General features: G+C 51.0%; 1 protein-coding gene across 3 annotated transcripts in view; it reads left to right on the top strand.

Annotated features, from left to right (window-relative positions):
• The window catches only part of ELMO1 (engulfment and cell motility 1), a 220,402-nt gene that overhangs the window by 76,761 nt on the left and 120,657 nt on the right, over positions 1-22,984 (top strand). For all 3 annotated transcript variants that reach the window (XM_074284521.1, XM_074284523.1, XM_074284522.1), the window contains exons 14-15: positions 2,096-2,200; positions 5,474-5,582. In XM_074284521.1, coding sequence (XP_074140622.1) covers positions 2,096-2,200; positions 5,474-5,582 — 214 coding nt within the window. The remainder of the gene's footprint in view (positions 1-2,095; positions 2,201-5,473; positions 5,583-22,984) is intronic.

Here is a 22,984-nt window from a genome sequence, read left to right on the forward strand (position 1 = left end):
GGTCGCCCTCTGCTTGGAGCCCTGTGGCAGACTCTGCGGCAGGGAGGATGGCAAGGGGCCATCCACGGTCTGGGCACATTTCCCTCCCTCGCTGGATGTTTACCTGGTACCTGCCCAGCGCAAGACAGTCATAAATGATAAAACGTCCAACAGACTCACAGCTCTGGCTCTGGCTCCGGCTAGACATGGGTCAGAGCCCGCGTTTTCTTTGGAATCCTAAGTTTTGGGACCCGCTGATGACTTGGGGGGGGGCAGGGCGGCCCTAAGGGATGGAATCCCAGAATTCGAGGCAGAGGGGGTCTGGGAGCTGTTTCCTGGACACTGGGCCTCTTAGTCAAGGAAGGCTTCCCCACCCTGGAAGCTCGGGATGCTGCAGCTTGGGGGGTCTGGGGAGGGGGCTTGTGGGACTCTGGCCGGGGTACTGCTGCCTGTCTCAGTTTCCTCACCTGTCAAAGAGGGATAACAATCGCACCTCTCTCTCAGGGTGAGATTAAATGAGGCGTAATTGTAAAGGGCCCAGCCCAGAGTCTGGCACATAGTAGGTGCTATAGAAATGCAAATGTCCTAATTGGACTGTGGTACCAGCTGGAAGTTCAGGGGAAACAGGGGAAAGAAACGTTCTGATGTTTCCCTTTTTCTTGCCTGAAGCAAGAGCGCAGATTGAGTCTGCCTCAGAAAATGGTGTCTCGGCTTTTTATGTCTCCATAAAAGATGCTGCTCTGCGGGCTGATCCCTCCGCGGAGGCATCGGGCGAGCTGATAATTAACTAGGCGCTCCTTCAAAGAGACTCTGTGAAATTAAATTATTTAGTTTTCTGACTGGAAGGGAAATTAAAATAGGAGGAATGCATTGTTTTCCTGCTTTTCCCTGTAGACTTTGTCTCAGGGCACGAGAGGCTCTGCCATCCTTCTTCCCTGGTTCCTTCTCCCAGTGCCCACACCTACCAGGTCAGTCTGTCCTCCACTGGCCCTGAGAAAGGGGCAGTTCCTGAAGCCACACAGTCTCCCCCCCCCCCCCAGGACTTATGTTTGTGATCTTCATTTAGCCTTACAAGTGGCTCAAATCCATTTATCTTTGTCACTTTTCCTGTCTTCTGTTTCTTCTTGTAGACATTATTTTCACTTGTGGTTCTTTGCACCAAAAGACTTGGAAATCATCACTTTGCTTTTTGGTTTATGCATTTTTCCCTCCCTTTCCTTTCCTTTCTCACAACAACTGCACGATATTATCTAAGTCTGGATGGGCTTCCTCAGTACCCGATATGTTTCCTGCCAGTAGAAGTTTTCCTTGGATGCTCTGGAGTTTGACAATGACATTTCTTGGAGTATTACATTTGGAGTTTGTTTTAGCTTCTCTCAATTCATCTGCAGGTTCCAATAGCTTTGGATCGTTTTCTTCTGTGATTTCTTCGAATGTGTATAATGTGCCCAAGCTTTTTATTTAATTATACTTTCTTGGAGAACACAATGATTTTAAAGTTATCTGTGTTTCTCTTGTTTCCTAGTTTAGTACTTTTGAGAATAAATGTAGTTATGTTTTCTTCCTATTTTTTAATCTTCTGATTTTGCTTTTATATGTCTTATTATAGCATTGCATTTTAAGTTCTTTTCCCACCATTTTGAGTTGTTTTTTTTTTCCTAGTGTCTACTACTTTCCTAGTGTTTTCCAGTTTCTATTCTAAATTTTTTATTATCTGTCCAAATTTTCCTTAAAAGGTCTCTTTTGATAGTTTATCTTTACCTTATTTCAGCAGGCTTTCCCCTTACTCTCGGTTCTTAAGACCAGCACAGTTCTGTTTGTAATTTAGGGAGGAGTCCCAGTAGGAGTGTGTGGAGCACAGCCTGGGAGTCAGGCTGGCCATTCAGCCTCCCACTGCTCTGACTTCTGAGCTGAAGCTGATGCCATGTAAAGGCCCTTCTCCTTCCTTGTCCCCGATCCCGTGTTCCCATCTTCTGAGCTGGAATCCTGTCCCAGGGTGTCTAAAGCCCCCATGTTTGACCTTTGCTGTTGCACTTTCCCATCTCTCCACTATCCCCCTTGACCGTCTCTTCACGGTTTTGTGTGGCTGACACGTCGCTCTCCCGCCTCTCCCCAGAACCACGTGAACCCGGCCATGGACTTCACCCAGACCCCCCCGGGGATGCTGGCCCTTGACAACATGCTCTACTTTGCCAAGCACCACCAAGACGCCTACATTCGGGTAAGTGTCCGGCCCCTCCCGGGTTATGCAGCGGGCCGTGGTCTGACTCGCCATCCTCAGAGCCGGGAATTCTGAGGTCGGGGTGGGAAGGTTTTGCACCTTGTGGTTATTCCTCAGAATAGAGAGAGCTCGGGGGCACAGAGCAGCAGGATCCACCAGCAAACGGTTAAAGCTCTGTGGAGCACCTGGGGCGGCCACACGGACCAAGGCAGGAACAAGCTGTCCCTGCTCTCAGAAGCTTCCTCTCTCTGCACGCTTTCCTGGTCTCTGGGGGAAGGAGCCCGAACACTGGCTCCTGGGCCAGAACCTCTCCATTTCTCCTCAGGGGGGTTGGGAAGCAGAATGCTGAGGGATGGTCCAGGCTCCTTCTAATGGGCCTCCACAGCCCCCAGGCAGGCGTTTGGTTCCCTGGGAACCCCCTCTCCCCCCGTCCCCAGCAAAGGGGCCTCCTGCGCCAGGGCTGAAGGCAGAGAGCTGCTGGCACTCTCCGGGCCGGGCACATGGCAAGCTGGTAACGTGGCGGTCCTGGAGCCCAATCCCTGAGAATGTGGCGATGGGCCGGGACTCCGTCCAGGACACAGCTTTGGTGGCTCCATCTCCCAGATTATTGCCCCCAGCTCCTTACAGTCTGGCCCAGCACACGCACACACAGGGTCCGAGCCCGGGAGCACCAGCTGCCAATGGGGAGTCTCCCCAGCTCTGTTAGTTGTTCCTGTGCGGACAGTGTGGCAGCATCTAATGCCCCCAATGAGGCCGCCTGCTGCCCACCAGTCTGTGTGGGAAGGGGGAGGGGAAGGAGAGGGGTTCTCAGCACACTCCCAGCTGCTGTTTTATTTATCAGGACAAAGACAGGCTGCTAGAAGGCACTGGGCTGGCCGGTCTCTCCCCCTTGGCCCCTTGTGGGGGCTGGAGGTTGGGTGCCAGCCCAGGAGCCAGGAGGCCTTGGTTCTATGTGACCAGGACCAGCCCCCAGCCCTTTCCTCATCCTTGTCCTTCTAACACCTGTCCCCCTCCAGTTGGTTGTGAGGGTCAGGGCAGAAGGTTAACCAATGATGAGCATTTAAAGGGCGCCTTCTAAGGGCGGCAGGCTCCATGTGGTCATGAGCCCTGGAAGGTGGGGGAGGGGTCCTGGAGGGGGAGGGTTCAGCTGGGTGGAAGGCAGAGGGGAGGAGGGAATGAGCCCCTGGGGGGATCACGGCTTCTCATGGGCCAGGTTCTGCTAGTCCTTGTAAGGGGAGGGCTGGTCCCGCCTGGGAGTCCTGCCAGCCCCAGAGCCGGGACTTCTGTGCCAGCCTGGGCCTCCTGAGCCAGCCCTGGAGGAGCCTTCTCCACCTGGAGCTTCCTGACCAATGACTGTCATGTGTCTGCTCCGTTCTCCTTCCCCCCACTCCAGCCAGCTGTCCATCAGGACCCCAGCCAACCACACTTCCTGTGCCCACCAAGGCCAGGGATGGCCCCGCCCACTTCCCCCCTCCTGCCCCCAGGCAGCCTGCAGAGGGGCCGAGTTCAAGTTCAGCCTCAGACTTTTCCTAGCTGAGTGACCTCGGCAAATAGATCTCTTCCCCCTTTGCCTGTTTCCTTCCCTGTCAAAGGAGCTGGAGGAGGCAGTGGCCAGCCCCTCCCCTGTCTGCCCATTTCACCTCCGTCCTCTTGGGCCTTCCTCCTCCCAGAGACTTTTGGCCCAGGCCTGGAAGCCCCCCGAGGACAGGGCTGGATGCCCTCCCTCCCCCTTGGAGGGTTAGACTCGGGACTTCCTGTGGACCCCCTCCCCCTGGGCCAGTCCAGACCCTCTCTGGCCCCACGCTGCCCCTCACCAAGGACTTGGCGAGGACTGGCCCCTGAATTGGCCTAGGGCAGGTTGTTCTCTTTGGAGGGACAGCCCCGGCTGAGCCGGACTGAGGGCGCCCAAAATGAGCACCAGGCTTTGGGGGCCCAGGAGCCCCTCCTGCCGAGCCCACGAGAAGGACGCCAACATTGGGGAGCAGGGGACTCCAGGCAGGGCAGAAAGGGGGGCCTGGCAGGGGGTGGAGCCCCACCCTAGCAGAATGGCTGAATTCAGGCTTCCAGAGGGGCCCCAGGAGGGCTCTCAATGTCCGGCCGTCCCCTGGCCCGAGCCGGACACCCCCGGGAAACCTGCACCCAGATGGGGGGGGGGCCAGAGCCTCCTCTAATTTACGAACTTCACACATCCCCGGGGAGTTGGCAGTGGCCCAAGCTCCTTAATTGCAGGACAGTTCGTAGCATGTAATTAAAGTTAATGACACAGTAAATGACGGGAATAAAGCTTTGTGGCAGATCATCTTTTGTCCTCCCAGAACCCACTGCGCTCTTCTCCCCACGTCCCCGAAATCCCCTGCCAGGCTCCCCTCGTCGTTCTCTCGTTCGTTCTTCTCTTCCTCAGAGACGCCCTGATCTCTCTCTGCTCATCTATTAACTTGTTCCTCTAGAAGTTTATCTATCTATGGAGTCTTTCAGCCATTCACGGGGTTATTTAGCTTTTCTCTGCGCGCCCACCTGCCGTTCATGTGTTCATTTGTCTCTGCGTCTCTGGCTCTTTATTTGTTGAGATCATTCGCTGTCTGTGATCCGGCCCCTGAAGCCCAGCTCCCTTGGCCCGGCCTGCAGGGCTGCCTGGACGTGGCTGGAGGACCGGGGAATGGGGCCCGGAGCCTCAGGGAAGGGCCAGGACCCCGAGCAGGGCTCGGCCTTGGGGGGGCATCTCGGCTGGGCTGAGCTGGATGGAGGCGGGGGTGGGAGGTCACAGCCGCCCTCCGCTTGTTTTTTTTCTCTTCCTCCTCAGCACCCCTCCCCCTCCCCACTTCAGGTAGAAATTTGGGGCTTTTAGGGCGCTGCCTCCGAATGTAGAAGAACCAAATCTGTGACCCTGTGGCTCGGGGGCGGGGGCGGCCACCAGAAGGCCAGTGACTTCTCACTGAGAAAGGGCTCAGGGGAAAGGGGGGAGCCGGGCAGAGGGGGGAGGGCCAGAGGGGGCGCCCCATCTGTGCCTTTGATAATTTAATTTAAATGTCACTCCAAGCAAGGGGACCACGTGCCCTCCCTTCTCCCCCCCAATAATGGCGATTTCTGGGGCAATTAATGCATCCCCGAAGCTGTCAGCAAGCAGCCGGACTCGGGGCTTGGGGGGCATGGAAGGCTGCGAGGGGCCAAGGCAACGGGAGCTCCCTCGGGCAGGCCCTGCTCTGTCCCCAGGCCCGGCCCCTCGGCCTCGGCCCAGCCGTGAGCCCCCAGACTGACCCTTCTCTCCCCCCCCAGATCGTCCTGGAGAACAGCAGCCGGGAGGACAAGCACGAGTGTCCCTTTGGCCGCAGCAGCATCGAGCTGACCAAGATGCTGTGCGAGATCCTGAAAGTGGGCGAGCTGCGTAAGTGCGCCTGGGGCTGGGGGGCAGCGGGGGCAGCGGCCCTGGCAGTGCCCGGCTCCCGGGCTGGGCCTGTGGCCGGAAGGCCGGTGTCCACTCCGGGGCCGCCGATGGCCGAGCCGGACTCGATGAATCCTTGGTGGGGGAGGCTTCCCAGAGGAGACGGAGGAAGTGTTCCGAGATGTGGGGGCTGGGCGCTCAGCAAGTGAGGCCGGAGCTGGTGCCCGCTGGGCCGTGGCGCCCCCACCGCGAGGTCCTCTGTCTCAGCGCCTGCTTTTGGGGGCAGTTATGGGGGAGGCCGCGGCACGTCCAGGCCCAACATGGCGCCAGCGGGACCTGGATCTTGGGGTCGCCGTCCCCACGAGCGCCCGCGGCTTCTCCTCCTCCTGTGGACTCTGGGTCGGTTCTGGGATCCAGAGCTCTGGGTTCTGGGGCTGCTGGGAAGGGAAGGCCAGCCGCAGCATTTTACACTTTGCCTCAGAATCAATAGGGAGCCACAGATTGTGGTAGAGCAGGGAATGCTGGGGCTCCAGGGGGCGGGACTACAAGCTGAGAGACCAATCAGGAGTGCCCGGCTCTGTCTGTGCGTCACTTTGTTTTCCTGCAAATCGAGAAGGGTCTAGAATGCTGCCCCCCCCACCTCTGATCCCCAAGCCCTGCTGGCCTCCCCCCCCAGGGCTCTTTGCTCCCCTCCCTCCCCCTCCTCCTGTTTGTCCAGACCGCAGACTAGCCAGCTAGCTTCCCCCCATGGCACCTGGGCAGGGCCCGGGGACGGCCTGCAGTTCTGCTCAGACCAGGCTCTGCCCCCCGGGTGAAGCTGTTGTTTGGTTGCCGGGGGCAGTTTTCTGCGGCCCCAGTGACCTCCCCAGGCTTGTCCCTGCTCAGCGGCCCTGGCCCGGCGGCTGGACTTGCGCCCTCCCTCCCGGGCAGCCCGCACACCCACGTGACATGCCCGGCTCCCCGTCTCTCCCTCTTGGACACAAACAAACTGCAGCTGTGCCCGGGAGGGCAGCGACCCGCGTGGGATCTGTTCCTCCTGAAAAGCTATTCTGAGACTCGTAATTGCCAATTTCCGCATCATTCATAGAACGAGTGAAGGGAGTGGCTTGCCTTGTGTGCCCGGGAAGGTGCCAGGCTGCTTTGCATAAGGGCTGGCACACATAGGCGCTTAATAAGTGCATGTGGATTGACTCTTTTCTTGCTCGGCTTGGAGCTGCAAGGGCAGTTTTGGTCACGTGGGCTCCAGGATCAAGAAAAGAGAATTCAGGCCCCCAACGAGCTCGGACCACGGCAAGCACAGGGCATGCAGAAAATGCCTCTGGGCGTCTGGATGGGCTCCGAGGGGGAGTCCTGCCCGGACCGAGCTGTCACAGCCACTGCCCGAGGTCTGGAGCCGAGGCCGTGGCTGGTCCCTCAATACGGCCCCTCCATGGCACGCTGCCCCAGAAGCTGGCATCCTAGGAGGTGATGCCCCTGAAGGAGGTGCCCTAGGAGGCATGCTTTCTCTTGTCCAGCAGGCAGGGCTCACTGGCAGAGTCTGCAGGCCTGAAGAGGTCGGCATAGCCCAGGGGGGCACAGGGTCCCCCGAGTCCCAGAGGCCAGCCCATTCTCGGGGAAGCCGGCCGGGAGACCTGCTGCTGGCGCGGGGCTCGGTCCTTATTCATCCAAGGCACATGAGCCCCGGACCTCGAGGGCCTGAGACAGGGACTGGGCCCAGAGGCTCCTGGGGAGGCCCTCCCTCCTGGTGAGTCCGGCTCACGGAGAATTCTCCAGACCCGTGTCTCCAAAGCAGGCGGCTGCCCCTCATTTCGAGGAAGTTTTCTCGCCCTCCATCGTGCCCCCGGCAGCTGAGCCTCCTGCGGCTTTCATGAGATTTGCTGGGATTCCTATTTGGGGGGGGGGGGAAGCGCCAATCTGGTGAATTCCAGAAGTGATCGGGAGAGCCGAAGGAGACTCCCACCAGATGTTATCCGGCCCTGAGGCCGGCCCAGCCTGGCCCAGATGCGCGCCTGGTTTCCAATTTCTATTCGCTGATGGAGGGATTAGCCCATACGTGACCCGGGTCGGGCTCCCCGGCGTCTCTGGGCTGGGGACTCTGCCGGGGTGAGGGTCGCCCTTGCGTACCCGGGCACAGATGGTCCTGTCAGGGATGAACGCCTCCGCCCTCTCCGACCGTTGCCCGCAGTACCTTCCCCCCACAGACGCCCCTGATGTGGGTGACCCATTGAAGACCTCACGGGGTACGTCCGTTGGATGGCTTTGGAGACACGCTGGAAATCTCCCTCAGAGTTCAGAGGAACCTCTCTGTGCCTTCTACCTCGGCGTGACCGAGTCCGTGGTGGGCCCCTGGTAGTGCCTCCCTGAGCCTCTCGGAGCCTCTGTCTGTGTGCTGTAGCGCACCTGCCCCGTGGGCTGTTGGGAGGAGCGGGTGAGATAAGGAAGGCAGAGCCCTCTGGAATGGCCCCTGCCAGGAGATGGAAAACTCCCAGGGACCAGGCCACGGTTCATCTTGGTGAGCCCCCTGCCCCTGGCAGCCTCCTGATGGCAGTCTCTTCTGTGTCCAGATTCCCTGCTTGCCGTTGGCCACTCGGGGAGGACGGACCGAGCTCAGTGACCGCGGCCTTTGGTGGCCACCCTGGCCTGTGGGAGGGCAGCAGGAAGAGGGTGCCCTCTGTGGCAGACTCCTGTGTAACGGGGCTTTCTGGGCGGCTCCCCTCTGTTCTGTTGTGTTAGAACAGCAGCTTGGGTCCAAGGGCTGGCATCGGTGAGCCCCCCAACGCTTTCGCCTCCTCAGATAACAGGGGCCTCCCTCAGAGATGTCCCCGAGCCTTTCCTCCTCATCCGGAGGACGGTCTGTGCCAGCTCAGAACCAGGGGCCTCTGTGGCTCACCGCTGGTGAGTCTTTGCCCACAGACTTTGGGCACCGATCCAGAGGGCACTTTGGTGAGTCTGTGCTTGTTAATTGGATGGGCCCAGTTTGTGCCCTGGGAAGCCCCCCAACCCCCTTTGATCACTAGCCATTTTGGAGGGTGGGGAAAGCCCCACTTTATGCCAGCAGAGATGGCAGGGGCCCCTCAGTCTGCCACCATGAGCCCCCCCGATCTGCCTCCACGAGCCCCGTGGTCCCTTGAAAGGACGCTCTCCAGGACAGGCTGCAGCGGCTGAGCCCTGCCGTGGAGACTGTGCGGGTGATAATGAGAACATAAGTAACTCCCTTTCCTAGGGGATCGGTGCATGGGCTTAGAGGCCGGCCTTCTCTGTGTGGAGGTTTATTCTCCCATCAGTCAGCCCGTCTCTGAGTTATGGCCGGGCCTGGGGCTGGGCTGGGGGGGGGGACCGGGCAGCCCTTCCCCGGCTGACCACGGAGGCGATTTCTCGTGGTCTGGTCCCCAGGAACGAGTGTCTCGCGGTGCCCGCCGGAATCGCCTTTGCCGTGGGCTTCCTTGAGGAGGAGAAGGATTTTCTTGGGCTCCAAGCCGCGTTAATTTTTATAACTTAATTTCCGTGGGCCAGGAGGCCCATCGCTCTCGTTGCTATGGGAACGCCAGCTGAATTTCCTGGCTTTTCTACATTTACGATATGAACAATAATGTGCAAGTAAAAAAGGCGTTTCTCCCTTTCTCCATTAACCTTCTCGCTCTTTCTCATGAACGTTGTTGGGTGAGGGGGCAAGATATTTCCTGAGCGGCCTGGGCTGCGGGGTGACGGCTCACGGCCCCTTTGTCCGCAGCCTCCAAAGCTTGTATCTCATGGTGGGGGCAGCTGGAGCCTCAGGGCCCGGGCCATGTTTGTATAATTAACCCCAACCCAGTGAGACCAGAGGAGAGGCCCGAGGCTCATCAAGTACCCCTCCCATGGGGGCAAAACAAAGTCGGGGAGAAGTAGGGGCCTGAACACCGGCCTGAGGGGAGGCTGGGCCCGTTAGGGCAGGAGGCTGGTGATAGGGAGAAGAAGTCGGTGCTCCCCGACACTCCTCCCCAGCTAATTTCTGTCTTCCTGGCAGCTAAAGCTTAGGTGCTTCTGACTCCTGCGGGAGCCCAAGTGCTATTTGTGCCCACCCTGAGGCAAAGCCCAGACTGCCTCACCCTAGTTATTGACCCTTCTGCCTGAGATCTCCTTGTACTGCTGGAGGCCTGATTGCCCCCAGCACTCGCCTTGAATCTCTGAGTATCCTTACCTCTGGCTGCCAATTTGCATATTGATGGATACTTGTAAAACATTATGTAAATTCTACATGGTAGTGAATATGTTGTCTAATCAAATGGCCTTTAGGGGTAATTACAGTGTGGGGGGCTCCAGAATGTTAACCATCCCTAGTGGCGGCAGGGGCGGAGGCCCAGCCCCACCCCCTCCCCCTCCCCAGCTTTTCTGAACAAGCCTCCTTTTTGTGGATGGCGAGGGCCGGTCCAGGCGGGTCCGGGCCCTCTTTTCTCATTAGAAATGTGAAGCTCTTCCCAGGGGGCTCGTGTCCGGGGAGTCCCTAGGCCGCCCATCCTTAGAAAATGGGGAGCCGGCAGCCCCATCCCAGGCTGAGCATCCGCCCTCAAAGGCACCGCGCTAAGCACTGGACGTAAAAAGGGGTCCCTGCCTCAAGCAGCGTCCGGCCTGATGGGGGTGAGGCCTCTCAGCAGCCTGGTGACTGCTTGTCTGGCCCCGTTAAGGAGGTGAGGAAGAGGTGAGAACAGCTACAGTCTGGCGGCCCTTGGGGGCCCCGTGGGATCCAGGGAGGGCACAGACAGACATGGTGCAGACGGACATGGTGCAGGCAGACGTGGCGCTCTCATGGAGGAGTGCAGATGGACACAGTGCAGACGGGCATGGTGCAGGCGGACATGGTGCAGGCAGACATGGTACAGACGGACACGGTGCAGGCGGACACGGTGCAGACGGACACGGTGCAGGCAGACACGGTGCAGATGGACACGGTGCAGGCAGACATGGTACAGACAGACAGTGCAGGTGGACATGGTACAGACAGACATGGCACTACCAGGCGGTGTTCCCATGTGTCAGCTTTCCTTGGACAGTTGTCAGTAGAGCTGCATTTGGAAGGAAGCCTGTAGAAGCCGCGCCTTTCTGCATCCCTGGTAGGAAGGCTACCTCTCTGTAAATATATCTGGGTGTTAAACAGTGGGTGCCAGACCAGCTGGCACGGGGAGCCTGTTGGCAGCCTCGGAACCCCGCCTTCCCGTCCCACTCTGCCCCAAATGGAAAGGACTGCTGGGTTTTCAGGAACCTGCCTGGGGAGGGGGAGGGACCCTCTGCCGCTGGAAGGCCAGAGAGGAGTTTGGAGGGATTGAGCTGATGCTGGCCCCATGGCAGCCTCTGCAGACATCCCAATAATCTCCAGCTTCAGAATGGAAATTAAAATCCCAGGGCTGAAGCTGTTGAGACCCGATTCCCCGCCCCAGTGAGAAAACATGTAGAGACAGAAAGAGCTGGGCCGCCCCAGGATCCCCCGAGTGCAGCCCCCGCAGGCCGGAATCCCTGCCTTTATCCTGGGCTGACCTACTTAGGGGCCGGTGCGTTCTGAGGTGCCCGGGCCTCTCACCCGCTTAGCCTTACTCCTAGGGGAGGAGAAACGTTCATCCGCAGCTTAACAAAAGGTGCCCAAGGGAAGAGAGGCTGTCCCTGGTGACCTAATGCAGTTCATGTCATACTATATTTCTAGTTATTTATAATTTATATTTATATTTACGCATCTAAGGGCGGCACCCCCAGTAGGTGGGAATAGGAAGGGCTGCATGTGGGAGGCAGTCCCTGAGCCCTCTTCAGGGTCAGGAAAGATCAATGGACTGAAGGGACTGGCGCTGGGCAGTGCCTCCAGACAGGAAGAGGGCTTGAGGGGCTCAGTCTGTGATTTGGCGGAGGTGGGGGGCATCCTGGGGTGGGGGAACCCACGGCCCCTGCGGGTGTAGCATCTGCCTCCCTAATGATGTCAGCTGCACACCCCAGCATTTGCCCCCTCGAACCCCTTCTTCTAGAAGCTTCTTTGGGCCTGGAAAGGAGCTGTCCTGTGTGGTCCCGGGCCCCGTGGCCACAGAATCTGGCCAGGTCTTGTCTGTGGTCAGAGCCCCTCCATGGCTCCTTACTGTCAAGGCTCAGAGTCTGAAACCTGACAGCACCCCCCCAAATCTGGTATCTCCGTAATTTTTTAAACTATTATATTGTCAACAACCCCCATCCAGCTTGGCAACTTTTTACACTTAAATATATTTATTTCCCCCACAAAATGGCTTATCAGACCACCTCCAGCTCTTCCCCATCAGCTCTATTGTTGCCCTTTCATTTCTGTTCCCTTTGCCACAGCCCATGTCCGTCTATGTGCACCCATTCTTCCTTCTCAGTCTTCCCTTTTCTGCATTCTCCCATAAAGGTCTTTCTAGAATTCTTTCTATTTTGCCCATTTATGAATCTTCACTGAATTTTAGTGTTCCACTACCTTTATGTACTTCAGGTTATTTAACCATATTCTCTTGTTGGACATTTAGTTTTTTCTTCCATTACAAATCACACATCTGTAAAAATCTTGGTCCAAATCTTGGACCAAATTTTTTTTTAATTTTTATTAACTATTTCCAACAATGGAATCATTGGTTCAGAAATATGATTATTTTTATAAGTTTGCTAAGTACCATCAGGTTATACTCCAAAAAGAAAAAAAACACCCTCTACAAGCCTGCAATTCCACCAACAATGACTGAGTGTGACTGTTTTCCCAGAGTCCTCTTAAGTGTGATCAAAACTAGAACCCTCCCAGCACTTTTCAGGGTGGCCAAGGGCTTTGCTTCTCTGCCCATCTGATCCTCACAGCGACCTGGGGAGGTGGGGGCCATTACGGCATTTCTTGCTTTTAATCAATCATTTTGCCATAGACAACAAGTAGGTGGGGATGAGTGGGTGCCTCGGAGTGCTTTTATTTTTATTTCTTTGGCTCGCAGGGAACAGTTTGCTTTCCGCCCTGGCCATTTCCCTGCCGGGATCTGCGAGCGGTCCTTGTGAATTTTGAGTAGTGCTCTCTCATCTTGTCAGCTCTGACCTTTGGAGCGTTGCATTATTTTGCCCCTGTCACTTTTGTCGAAGGGAGATTTTGGATATTTCTCTAATTAAACAGGTCTTGCCTCTCCCAATGATATCTTCTGTTGAAGATACCAAAAGCCACCTTTCCTCCACAACTGAGAAAACACAGACGCTTCTACCTTTGAGAGGCTTTAAAAAATAAAGCTTAAGTCCATCATCTAATGAAAGTCCCAGGGGTCTGTGGGAGCTGGCTTTCCCGGAGCATTGCTAACCAGCTCTCCTTTGCTTGTTCACGGGGAAGTCTTTTTTTTGCGCTTACTTATTTCGATGAATGGTTGTTCCTCGGGATCTCCAGCCTGTCCCCTGCTCCTTATTCTCCGTTTCAAGCAGCACCAGATGGGTTTGGCCGCGGTGGCTGCTTACTGCATTTGAAAGCGCCAGGCCCCCTTGTTGACTTTTCTGAAGGTTACTATCCGCCCCTTGTGTTTCCACATGCATTTGAGTGTGTTTTGTCCCGTCCCAAGAAGAAACTCCTCAATGCTTGGCTTGCTGTTGCCTTGCATGTGTTTGCTTAATCTGCTCTTGTGATCCCGGGTATCACTGATCCGACCTCCTCATGAACACTCAGCTCCTCGCCCTTGGTTAGCCACATCTGACTTTTCCTGGCCCCACAGACTACAACGTCCGTGGGGTTTTCTCAGCAAAGGCTGCAGGCCATTTCCTTCCTTCTCCAGCTCATTTTACAGTTGAAGAAACGTGAGACAAATGGGGTGACTTGCCCAGGAGGTGACTCCGGGTCCCATTTTATCCCTCGAGCCTCCTGAGAGTCTGATACCATCAGAGCGGTTCTTCCGGCTCTTCCGACTTCCCTGGCTGGGATTTCCCTCTTGTGTAATTGTGCTAGTTTTTATAGCCAGGCAGTGGCTTCTGGGGCTTAATTTTCCATCTGTCTTGCACCCATCAGAACTGACTTATTGTCTCAATTAATCTGGGGGCTTGAGAGCTGCTGGTCCCTTTAGATTACCTGGTCTCACATCTGCTGGTAATGACTGGAGCTCTTAATTTTGGATGTTAATCCTCCTAATAGCTATTTCCTGCCTCACCACAGTAGGTGTTTCTAACTCCCAGGCACATAGACATGGAGCTCGGCCCCCTTCCCACTCCCAGAAGCCTTTCACACTGACCTGATGGACTGATTGACAGCCCCAGCAGCCCTGGGAGTCGGGAGCTGGGGACTGGGCTGAAGGCTTAGTTAGAAGCATCATCCAGAGACAGAATGTTCCTTAGCACCCTGACTTTTAAATTTCCCCTTCCCAGGAGGTCAGCAGATTTGCCCCCCCCCCTCCCAGCAGCCTCCTCTCCTTGGAGAAACAGGGGCTTTCTGGACCACCGTTCCGGGAGGGTGAGTTGTGTCCTGAGAATCTGAACAGAGTTGGACCTCACAGAGCACGGAGAGAAGACTCTCCACAGCCAAGTCACTCTGCTCTTAAATGAAGGAAGTAGTACTTTCTGAGCTTCCTCCCATCACTAGCTCTTGGATCATTTTAATTTTTTAAATATAATTTTATTATATATTTAAATGGAATAGCAAGTTGTACATAATAGATTTGCAGTTTCATGGGCAATCATTTTAAAATTATACTATGTAACAGAAATACTAGTTTAACCCCTAAATTAAAAACAAACCAGATAAAAACAAAGTAAAAAACTTCAACATAATTCCTCTAGGCTTTCTCTATCAATTACCACCTTTTCTTATTTGTTAATTTAAAATTTTAATATTTTACATTGCATTTTCATTGTTGCATTCAAAACAATTTTTCACATTTGTTTTAAAAACTTTGAGCTTCAGATTCTCTCCCTTCCTCCCTCCCACCACCTGACATTGAGAAGGAATATGTGAAGTTATACAAAACATTTCCATAAAATTCATGCTGTGAATTTTTCCTCCCCCAAAAATCCTCTAGAGAAATAAGGTAAAAAAAATGCTTCAATCTGTATTCAGATGCAACCAATTCTTTCTCTGGCATGGATAGCCTTTTTCAACATAAGTCCTTCAGAGTAGTCTTAGATCATGGTATTGCTGGGAACAGCACCGTCATTCTCAGCTGATATCCCACCACACTGCTATTACTTTGTACACACTACGTTTCACTTTTCATAAGCTCATGGAGGACTTTCCAGGTTTTTCTGAGAGCATCCTGTCCATCATTTGTTCCAGAATAATAGTATTCCATCATAATCACATAGCACAGTTTATTCAGCCAATCCACAATTGATGGGCATCCCCTCAATGTCTAATTCTTTGTTCTGAGAAGGGAGTTGTTGTAAATATTAAAATCTCTTTGGGAATATTTGCTTAATAGTGGGGTATTTTTAGGTCGAAGGGTATACATGATTTTATTGCCCTTTGGGTATAGTTCCAAATTGTTCTACGGAATAGTTTAATCAGTGCATTAATGTTTTATTTTTCCCACATTCTCTCCAACATTTGTTTTTTTCTTTTTTCCGACCCATTACCCAATCTGTGCCTCAGAATTGTTTTAATTTGCATTTTTCCAATCAATAGGGGTTTCATATGACTGTTGGTAGCTTTGATTACTTCAAAAACTATTCATATCTTTGGCCATTTGTTAACTGGGGAATGGCTCTTATTTTTGTAAATTTGAATCAGTTCTCTATATATTTGAGGAATAAGGCCTTTATCAGAGAAACTTGCTTCAGAAATTTTTTTTCACAGTTACTATTGCTATTTCCCTACATTTTATTTCCCCCACATCCATTTATTATTCTCTTTTTCCTTTTACTCCAGCCCCCCCAAAAGTGTTTTGCTTCTGACCCCCCCAATATGCTCTCCTTTCTATCAACCTTCCCCCTTCTCGAATCCCCTTCCCTTCCTATTTTCCTACAAAGCAACATAAATTTTTATGTTGAATGTATGTGATATTTCTTCTTTGAGCTGTTTCTGATGAGAGTAAAGTTTACTCACTTTCCCCCCCTCCTCCTTTCCTCCTTCACAGCAAAAGCTTTTTCTTGCCTCCTTTGTGGCAGATAATTTATTCCATTCCACCTCTCCTTTTCTCCTTCTCCCAGTACATTCTCCTCTCACCCCTTAATTTCATTCTTTTAGATGTTAGAGCTTCATATTCAACTCACAGTTGTGTCCTCGGTCTATATATTCCTTCTAACTACCCTGATAATGAGAAAGTTCATATAAATTACAAGTACCCTCCTTCCATGTAGGAATATAAACAGATTAACCTTATTAAATCCTTTATGATTTCCCCTTCCTGATTAACCCCTTATGCTTCTCCTGAGACACGTATTTGAAAATCAAGCTTTCTATTCAGCTCTGGTCTTTTCATCATGAGTGTTTGAAGGTCCTGTATTTCATTGAATTTCCACTTTTCCCCCTGAATTTTGTTGCATAGTTGATTCCTGGTTGTAATCGTAGTTCCGTGGCTCTACAGAATATCACATTCCAAGGCCTCAGGTTCTTTAATATAGAAGCTGCTGAATCTTGTGTTATCTTGACAGTGGCTTCACTACACTTGAATTGTTTCTTTTTGGATGCTTACAATATTTTCCCCTTGATCTAACAGTTCTGGAATTTGACCATAATATTTCTGAGGGTTTTCGTCTTGAAATCTCTTTCAGGAAGTGATTGGTGAAATTTTTTCGATTTCTATTTTGGTTCTAGACTATCAAAACAGTTTTCCTTGATAATTTCTTGTAAAGTGATGTCCAGGCTCTTTTTTTTTGTTCATGGCTTTCAGGTAGGCCAATAATTTTAAAATTATCTCTCTTGGATCTATTTTTCCAGGTCAATTGTGTTTCTAATGAGGTATTTCATATTGTTTTCTATTTTTTCATTCTTTTGGTTTTAATTATTGTTTCTTTCATTCTCATAAAGTCATTGGTTTCCATTTGTTCAAATCTAATTTTTAAGGAATGTTTTTCCTCAGTGAGCTTTTGTCTCTCCTTTTCCATTTAGACAATTTTGCTTTTTAAGGCATTCTTCTTCTCAGTTTTTTGTACTTTCTTTTTCATCACTCTCATTTCTTATGTCAATTTTTCTTCTTCTGTCTCTCTTACTAGATTTTCAGAATCCCCTTTAAGCTCTTCCATGGCCTGAGGCCAATTCTCGCTTTTCTGGGAAGTTTTTGACTCTAGGAGCTTTGACTTTATTATTTTATTCTGAGTGTGTTTTTTGAGCTTCCTTGTCACCATGGTAACTTTCTCTGGTCAGAATATTTTTCTGTTGTTTGCTCATTTTAACTCTTTGTTAAAGTAGAGCCCTCTTTCCAGGTTAGAGGGCACAGTGTTCCATGTTTCAGGAGTTTTGTGCAACTGTTTTCAGAGATCCTTCTAGAAACTTGTAGGTTTTCAGTTCTTCCAATGTGATATAATCCAAGGAGAAGCGTGTTTACTCTTCTTCGGGCCCATGTCCTGATCTGTGAGTGAGTCTTTTCTGCTCTGGAATTGTGAGGAGGGTCCTCGCACCCCTGTGGCTGTAAGTGATAGTATGTTAGCACGTTCCTTACCTTGGGACTGTGAGCCGGAACTGCACCTGGACCTGAGTATGGGAGAAGCAGGAGTCCTGACTCATGCTAGTGAAGAGGCTTCTGACCACCTGCTGGACGTCCTGACCCCCGGGAGCTGCTGCTGCTCTTGCCACTGTCATGGCTGCTGCTGCTATTACTATTGCTAATAATTTTACTACTGTTACTACTTCTGCTGACTGCTGCCTGTGGCTACTGCTATTACTGCTGTCACTATTACCGTTATCATGACTGCAGCTGCTACTGCTCATCACCAGTGCTGTTATTGCTACTACTGGCAGTATTACTATTAGTACTACTCCTGCTGTTATTACTCCTGACAGTATTACTATTGTCCCGACTGCTGTTATTACTACAATTACTATTATAACGACTGCTGTTATTGCTACTACTGGCAGTATTACTGTTAGTGCTACTCCTGCTGTTATTACTCCTGACAGTATTACTATTGTCCCGACTGCTGTTATTACTACAATTACTATTATAACGACTGCTGTTATTGCTACTACTGGCAGTATTACTCTTAGTGCTACTCCTGCTGTTATTACTCCTGACAGTATTACTATTATCCCGACTGCTGTTATTACTACAATTACTATTATAACGACTGCTGTTATTACTACAATTACTATTATAACGACTGCTGTTATTGCTACTACTGGCAGTATTACTCTTAGTGCTACTCCTGCCGTTATTACTCCTGACAGTATTACTATTGTCCCAACTGCTGTTATTACTACAATTACTATTATAACAACTGCTGTTATTACTACAATTACTATTATAACGACTGCTGTTATTGCTACTACTGGCAGTATTACTCTTAGTGCTACTCCTGCCGTTATTACTCCTGACAGTATTACTATTATCCCGACTGCTGTTATTACTACAATTACTATTACAACGACTGCTGTTATTACTACAATTACTATTATACCGACTGCTGTTATTACTACAATTACTATTATAACGACTGCTGTTATTGCTACTACTGGCAGTATTACTGTTAGTGCTACTCCTGCCGTTATTACTCCTGACAGTATTACTATTATCCCGACTGCTGTTATTACTACAATTACTATTATAACGACTGCTGTTATTGCTACTACTGGCAGTATTACTCTTAGTGCTACTCCTGCCGTTATTACTCCTGACAGTATTACTATTATCCCGACTGCTGTTATTACTACAATTACTATTATAACGACTGCTGTTATTACTACAATTACTATTATAACGACTGCTGTTATTGCTACTACTGGCAGTATTACTCTTAGTGCTACTCCTGCCGTTATTACTCCTGACAGTATTACTATTATCCCGACTGCTGTTATTACTACAATTACTATTACAACGACTGCTGTTATTACTACAATTACTATTATACCGACTGCTGTTATTACTACAATTACTATTATAACGACTGCTGTTATTACTACAATTACTATTATAACAACTGCTGTTATTGCTACTACTGGCAGTATTACTGTTAGTGCTACTCCTGCCGTTATTTCTCCTGACAGTATTACTATTATCCCGACTGCTGTTATTACTACAATTACTATTACAACGACTGCTGTTATTACTACAATTACTATTATACCGACTGCTGTTATTACTACAATTACTATTATAACGACTGCTGTTATTGCTACTACTGGCAGTATTACTGTTAGTGCTACTCCTGCCGTTATTACTCCTGACAGTATTACTATTATCCCGACTGCTGTTATTACTACAATTACTATTATAACGACTGCTGTTATTGCTACTACTGGCAGTATTACTCTTAGTGCTACTCCTGCCGTTATTACTCCTGACAGTATTACTATTATCCCGACTGCTGTTATTACTACAATTACTATTATAACGACTGCTGTTATTACTACAATTACTATTATAACGACTGCTGTTATTGCTACTACTGGCAGTATTACTCTTAGTGCTACTCCTGCTGTTATTACTCCTGACAGTATTACTATTATCCCGACTGCTGTTATTACTACAATTACTATTACAACGACTGCTGTTATTACTACAATTACTATTATACCGACTGCTGTTATTACTACAATTACTATTATAACGACTGCTGTTATTACTACAATTACTATTATAACAACTGCTGTTATTGCTACTACTGGCAGTATTACTGTTAGTGCTACTCCTGCCGTTATTTCTCCTGACAGTATTACTATTATCCCGACTGCTGTTATTACTACAATTACTATTATAACGACTGCTGTTATTACTACAGTTACTATTATAACGACTGCTGTTATTGCTACAATTACTATTATAACGACTGCTGTTATTACTACTACTGGCAGTATTACTCTTAGTGCTACTCCTGCCGTTATTACTCCTGACAGTATTACTATTGTCCCGACTGCTGTTATTACTACAATTACTATTATAACGACTGCTGTTATTACTACAATTACTATTATAACGACTGCTGTTATTGCTACTACTGGCAGTATTACTGTTAGTGCTACTCCTGCCGTTATTACTCCTGACAGTATTACTATTATCCCGACTGCTGTTATTACTACAATTATTATTATCCTGACTGCTGTTATTACTACAATTACTATTATAACGACTGCTGTTATTACTACAATTACTATTATAACGACTGCTGTTATTACTACTACTGGCAGTATTACTCTTAGTGCTACTCCTGCCGTTATTACACCTGACAGTATTACTATTGTCCCGACTGCTGTTATTACTACAATTATTATTATCCTGACTGCTGTTATTACTACAATTACTATTATAATGACTGCTGTTATTACTACAATTACTATTATAACCACTGCTGTTATTACTACAATTACTATTATAACCACTGCTGTTATTACTACAATTACTATTATAACCACTGCTGTTATTACTACAATTACTATTATAACGACTGCTGTTATTACTACTACTGGCAGTATTACTCTTAGTGCTACTCCTGCCGTTATTACTCCTGACAGTATTACTATTGTCCCGACTGCTGTTATTACTACAATTACTATTATAACGACTGCTGTTATTACTACAATTACTATTATAACGACTGCTGTTATTGCTACAATTACTATTATAACGACTGCTGTTATTGCTACTACTGGCAGTATTACTCTTAGTGCTACTCCTGCCATTATTACTCCTGACAGTATTACTATTATCCCGACTGCTGTTATTACTACAATTACTAGTATAATGACTGCTGTTATTACTACAATTACTATTATAACAACTGCTGTTATTACTACAATTACTATTATAACGACTGCTGTTATTACTACTACTGGCAGTATTACTCTTAGTGCTACTCCTGCCGTTATTACTCCTGACAGTATTACTATTGTCCCAACTGCTGCTGACTTGCTGTTGCTGCTCTCACTACTGCTACCTCACAGTTGGTTCCGTGGCCCCCGGGCCTGGTTTGGGGGGGATTTCCTCACCCCTAGTTCAGCGTCCTTTATTAATGTCCCAGTTTTCCTCCGTGTCTGGAGGCAGAGAGGTCTGCAAACTGCTGCCGCCGCTGATTCACAGGCCCCAGGGTCCGCTCTTGGTTTGCTGGGCCCCAGCGGTACTGGCTTCCTTGTGCTGGGCCCCGGCCGCACTGGCTGGCTCGTGCTGGGCCGGCAGCACAGACCTTCCTGCCCACCTTTCCCAGTCCATGTTATTGTGGGTTTTGAAGCTCCAGCTTTTGTTCGGAGTCCTTTATTTAAAGGTATTTGGGGGGGGGGGGGTCTGAGGGAGAGCTTGGTCAGGTCCTTGGCTTTATTTCACCATCTTGGCTCCACCTCTGGCTCTCAGACCTTTTAACTTCTCCATCATTCCAGGATTCGGGATTGTGCTGATGGGAGCGCCCAGTTTCCCACTTTGCCTGGTCTGGGGTCTCCCCTTGCCGCCTGCTGCTGCTGGGGCTCCCTGGACATCCCACACATAACCCAGGATGGGCCCCAATGTCAGGGGTGCAGTCTCTTGTGGGGAATCCCCCCAGCTCCCTGCCAGCTTCCTATTCAGCTGTCTTCCATGTGCATCACCTTGGTGGGTGACTTGGGATTTATCTGTGATTGCAGCTCCCCGGTGTCAGACCTGCAGTGATCAGCCCCCGCTCGGACAGGAGCCTCGGCCGAGAGCAGCCGTTTTTAAGCAGCCAGTTCTCTTTCCGAGACTTTGCGTCCTCGCCTGTTTGAGCTGCGTGGGCCCCCGGCCTCCATGGTGGCCCCCCCAGGGCCTCCCTCAGACACAGGGCCCACTCCCTGGGAGGATTAAAAGGGAGAGAAGCAGCAGGAGGAGGGGCCGGGAGGACGCTTTGAAACTTGTTCTCTCAGAAGAGCTTGGCCCTGGTGCGTCCGACCCGCAGGGGGCTCGGGCTCCCCGTTGTCTGAAATTGAAATCTTGGCCTCCTTAGGGATTATGTATTTTTAGTTTCCTTTTTGGGCAGGCCGGGGCTGGGCTGCCCTTGAGGTCCCAGAGTTTCACTTCCCAGGAAGGCGCATCCACTGGAGACGCCTGGGACAGTCACAGAACACGGCCATCCTGGTTTGGGGGGGCACGGGGTCGGAGTGGAGTTGGGGGTCCAGTGAATGGTACGGTTTGGCTCGAATCAAGAAGGTAGTGCTCAGCTCTGCCCCTGGCCTGGCTATGGGGGGGGGGGGGTCTCGTCAGCCAGTCGTCCCGTCTCCTCCCCACTGGTCCATGTGTCCCTGGGTCTCAGCAGCCTGGGGATCAGAGCCGGCACTTCATTTGTGCAGGGACGCTTGCGCCGATGGGGGGCTTCAGGTCCCGCTTTTCTCAGCTGTGTCATTGCTTCTGGCGATGAGCCCCGTTGTCCCTGCAGGAAGGCTCGGGTTCTGCTGGAACCCGACATCAGGAGCTGGGCTTTCTGGCCGTGAGACCAGGGCAGCTTGAGGCTCAGATGTGGCCTGGAGGGCAAATGGGCTGATCCGAGGCTCCCCATGCGTAGGCCGGTGTGTGGCCCGTTTGTCTGACCCTCCAGGAGGCAGCTTCCAGGAGGAAGCCGGGAGTCTGTCCATGGAGAATTACTCCACCCTTCTGTACCTCTCATGTCCCCATCCCCCGCCGGTTCTGCCTCTGGGGCTGAGTGGGACAAAGCCAAGCCCACCTTGGAGAGAGCCAGGCAGGGACACACTGCTTGTCCTCCGGGCTCAGACCTCCCAGGCCTCCAACGCCCGTTGTGGGTGGGGTGGGGGAGGTGTGCAGGGCCCTTGGCCATGCTGATCGCCCCCTCAGTACCATCCCTCAGATCCTCCCAGCACTAACCTGGGAGCCGTCCCTTCATTTTAGAGGGAGGAACTGAGCTTCAGAGAGGTGGAGCCATGAACCACAGCAGCGTGACTCGGGGTCATCCTGGCAAGGGGTCCGTGGCTTCCTCTGCCCCCATCCTGAATCTTGGGCCTCCCTGTAGTTGTGGCCTGGGGTGAAGTTTGGTGGAGGAGGGGCTTAGAACCACGTGGAGTTCTTAGCATCCTTAGAAGGAACTGGGAACATTTAGCCTAGACAAGAGAAGAGAAACGGTAATAAAATGGGGTCGTTCGTTTATCTGGAGAACTTAAGGGGCTGAGCCAATTTCCCTTCTACTTCTAGATCACCGATACTAGTCTTGTTCTCCAAAATGGTGGACACTTCTGAGGGGAGGGATTTGATTGGAGGAGTCGGGGCTGTAGGTGTCCTGTGCCATATACAGAGAGGAGTATTGAGCACACAAGAATAATTGAAGATTTTCCACAGAATTGCTTTCCTGAAACTATCCTTAAATGAAGTGACTGTGCATTTCATTTAGCAGCTGAGAGT

Source organism: Sminthopsis crassicaudata, chromosome 1 (genome assembly GCF_048593235.1).
Source record: "Sminthopsis crassicaudata isolate SCR6 chromosome 1, ASM4859323v1, whole genome shotgun sequence".
NCBI lineage: Eukaryota > Metazoa > Chordata > Mammalia > Dasyuromorphia > Dasyuridae > Sminthopsis > Sminthopsis crassicaudata.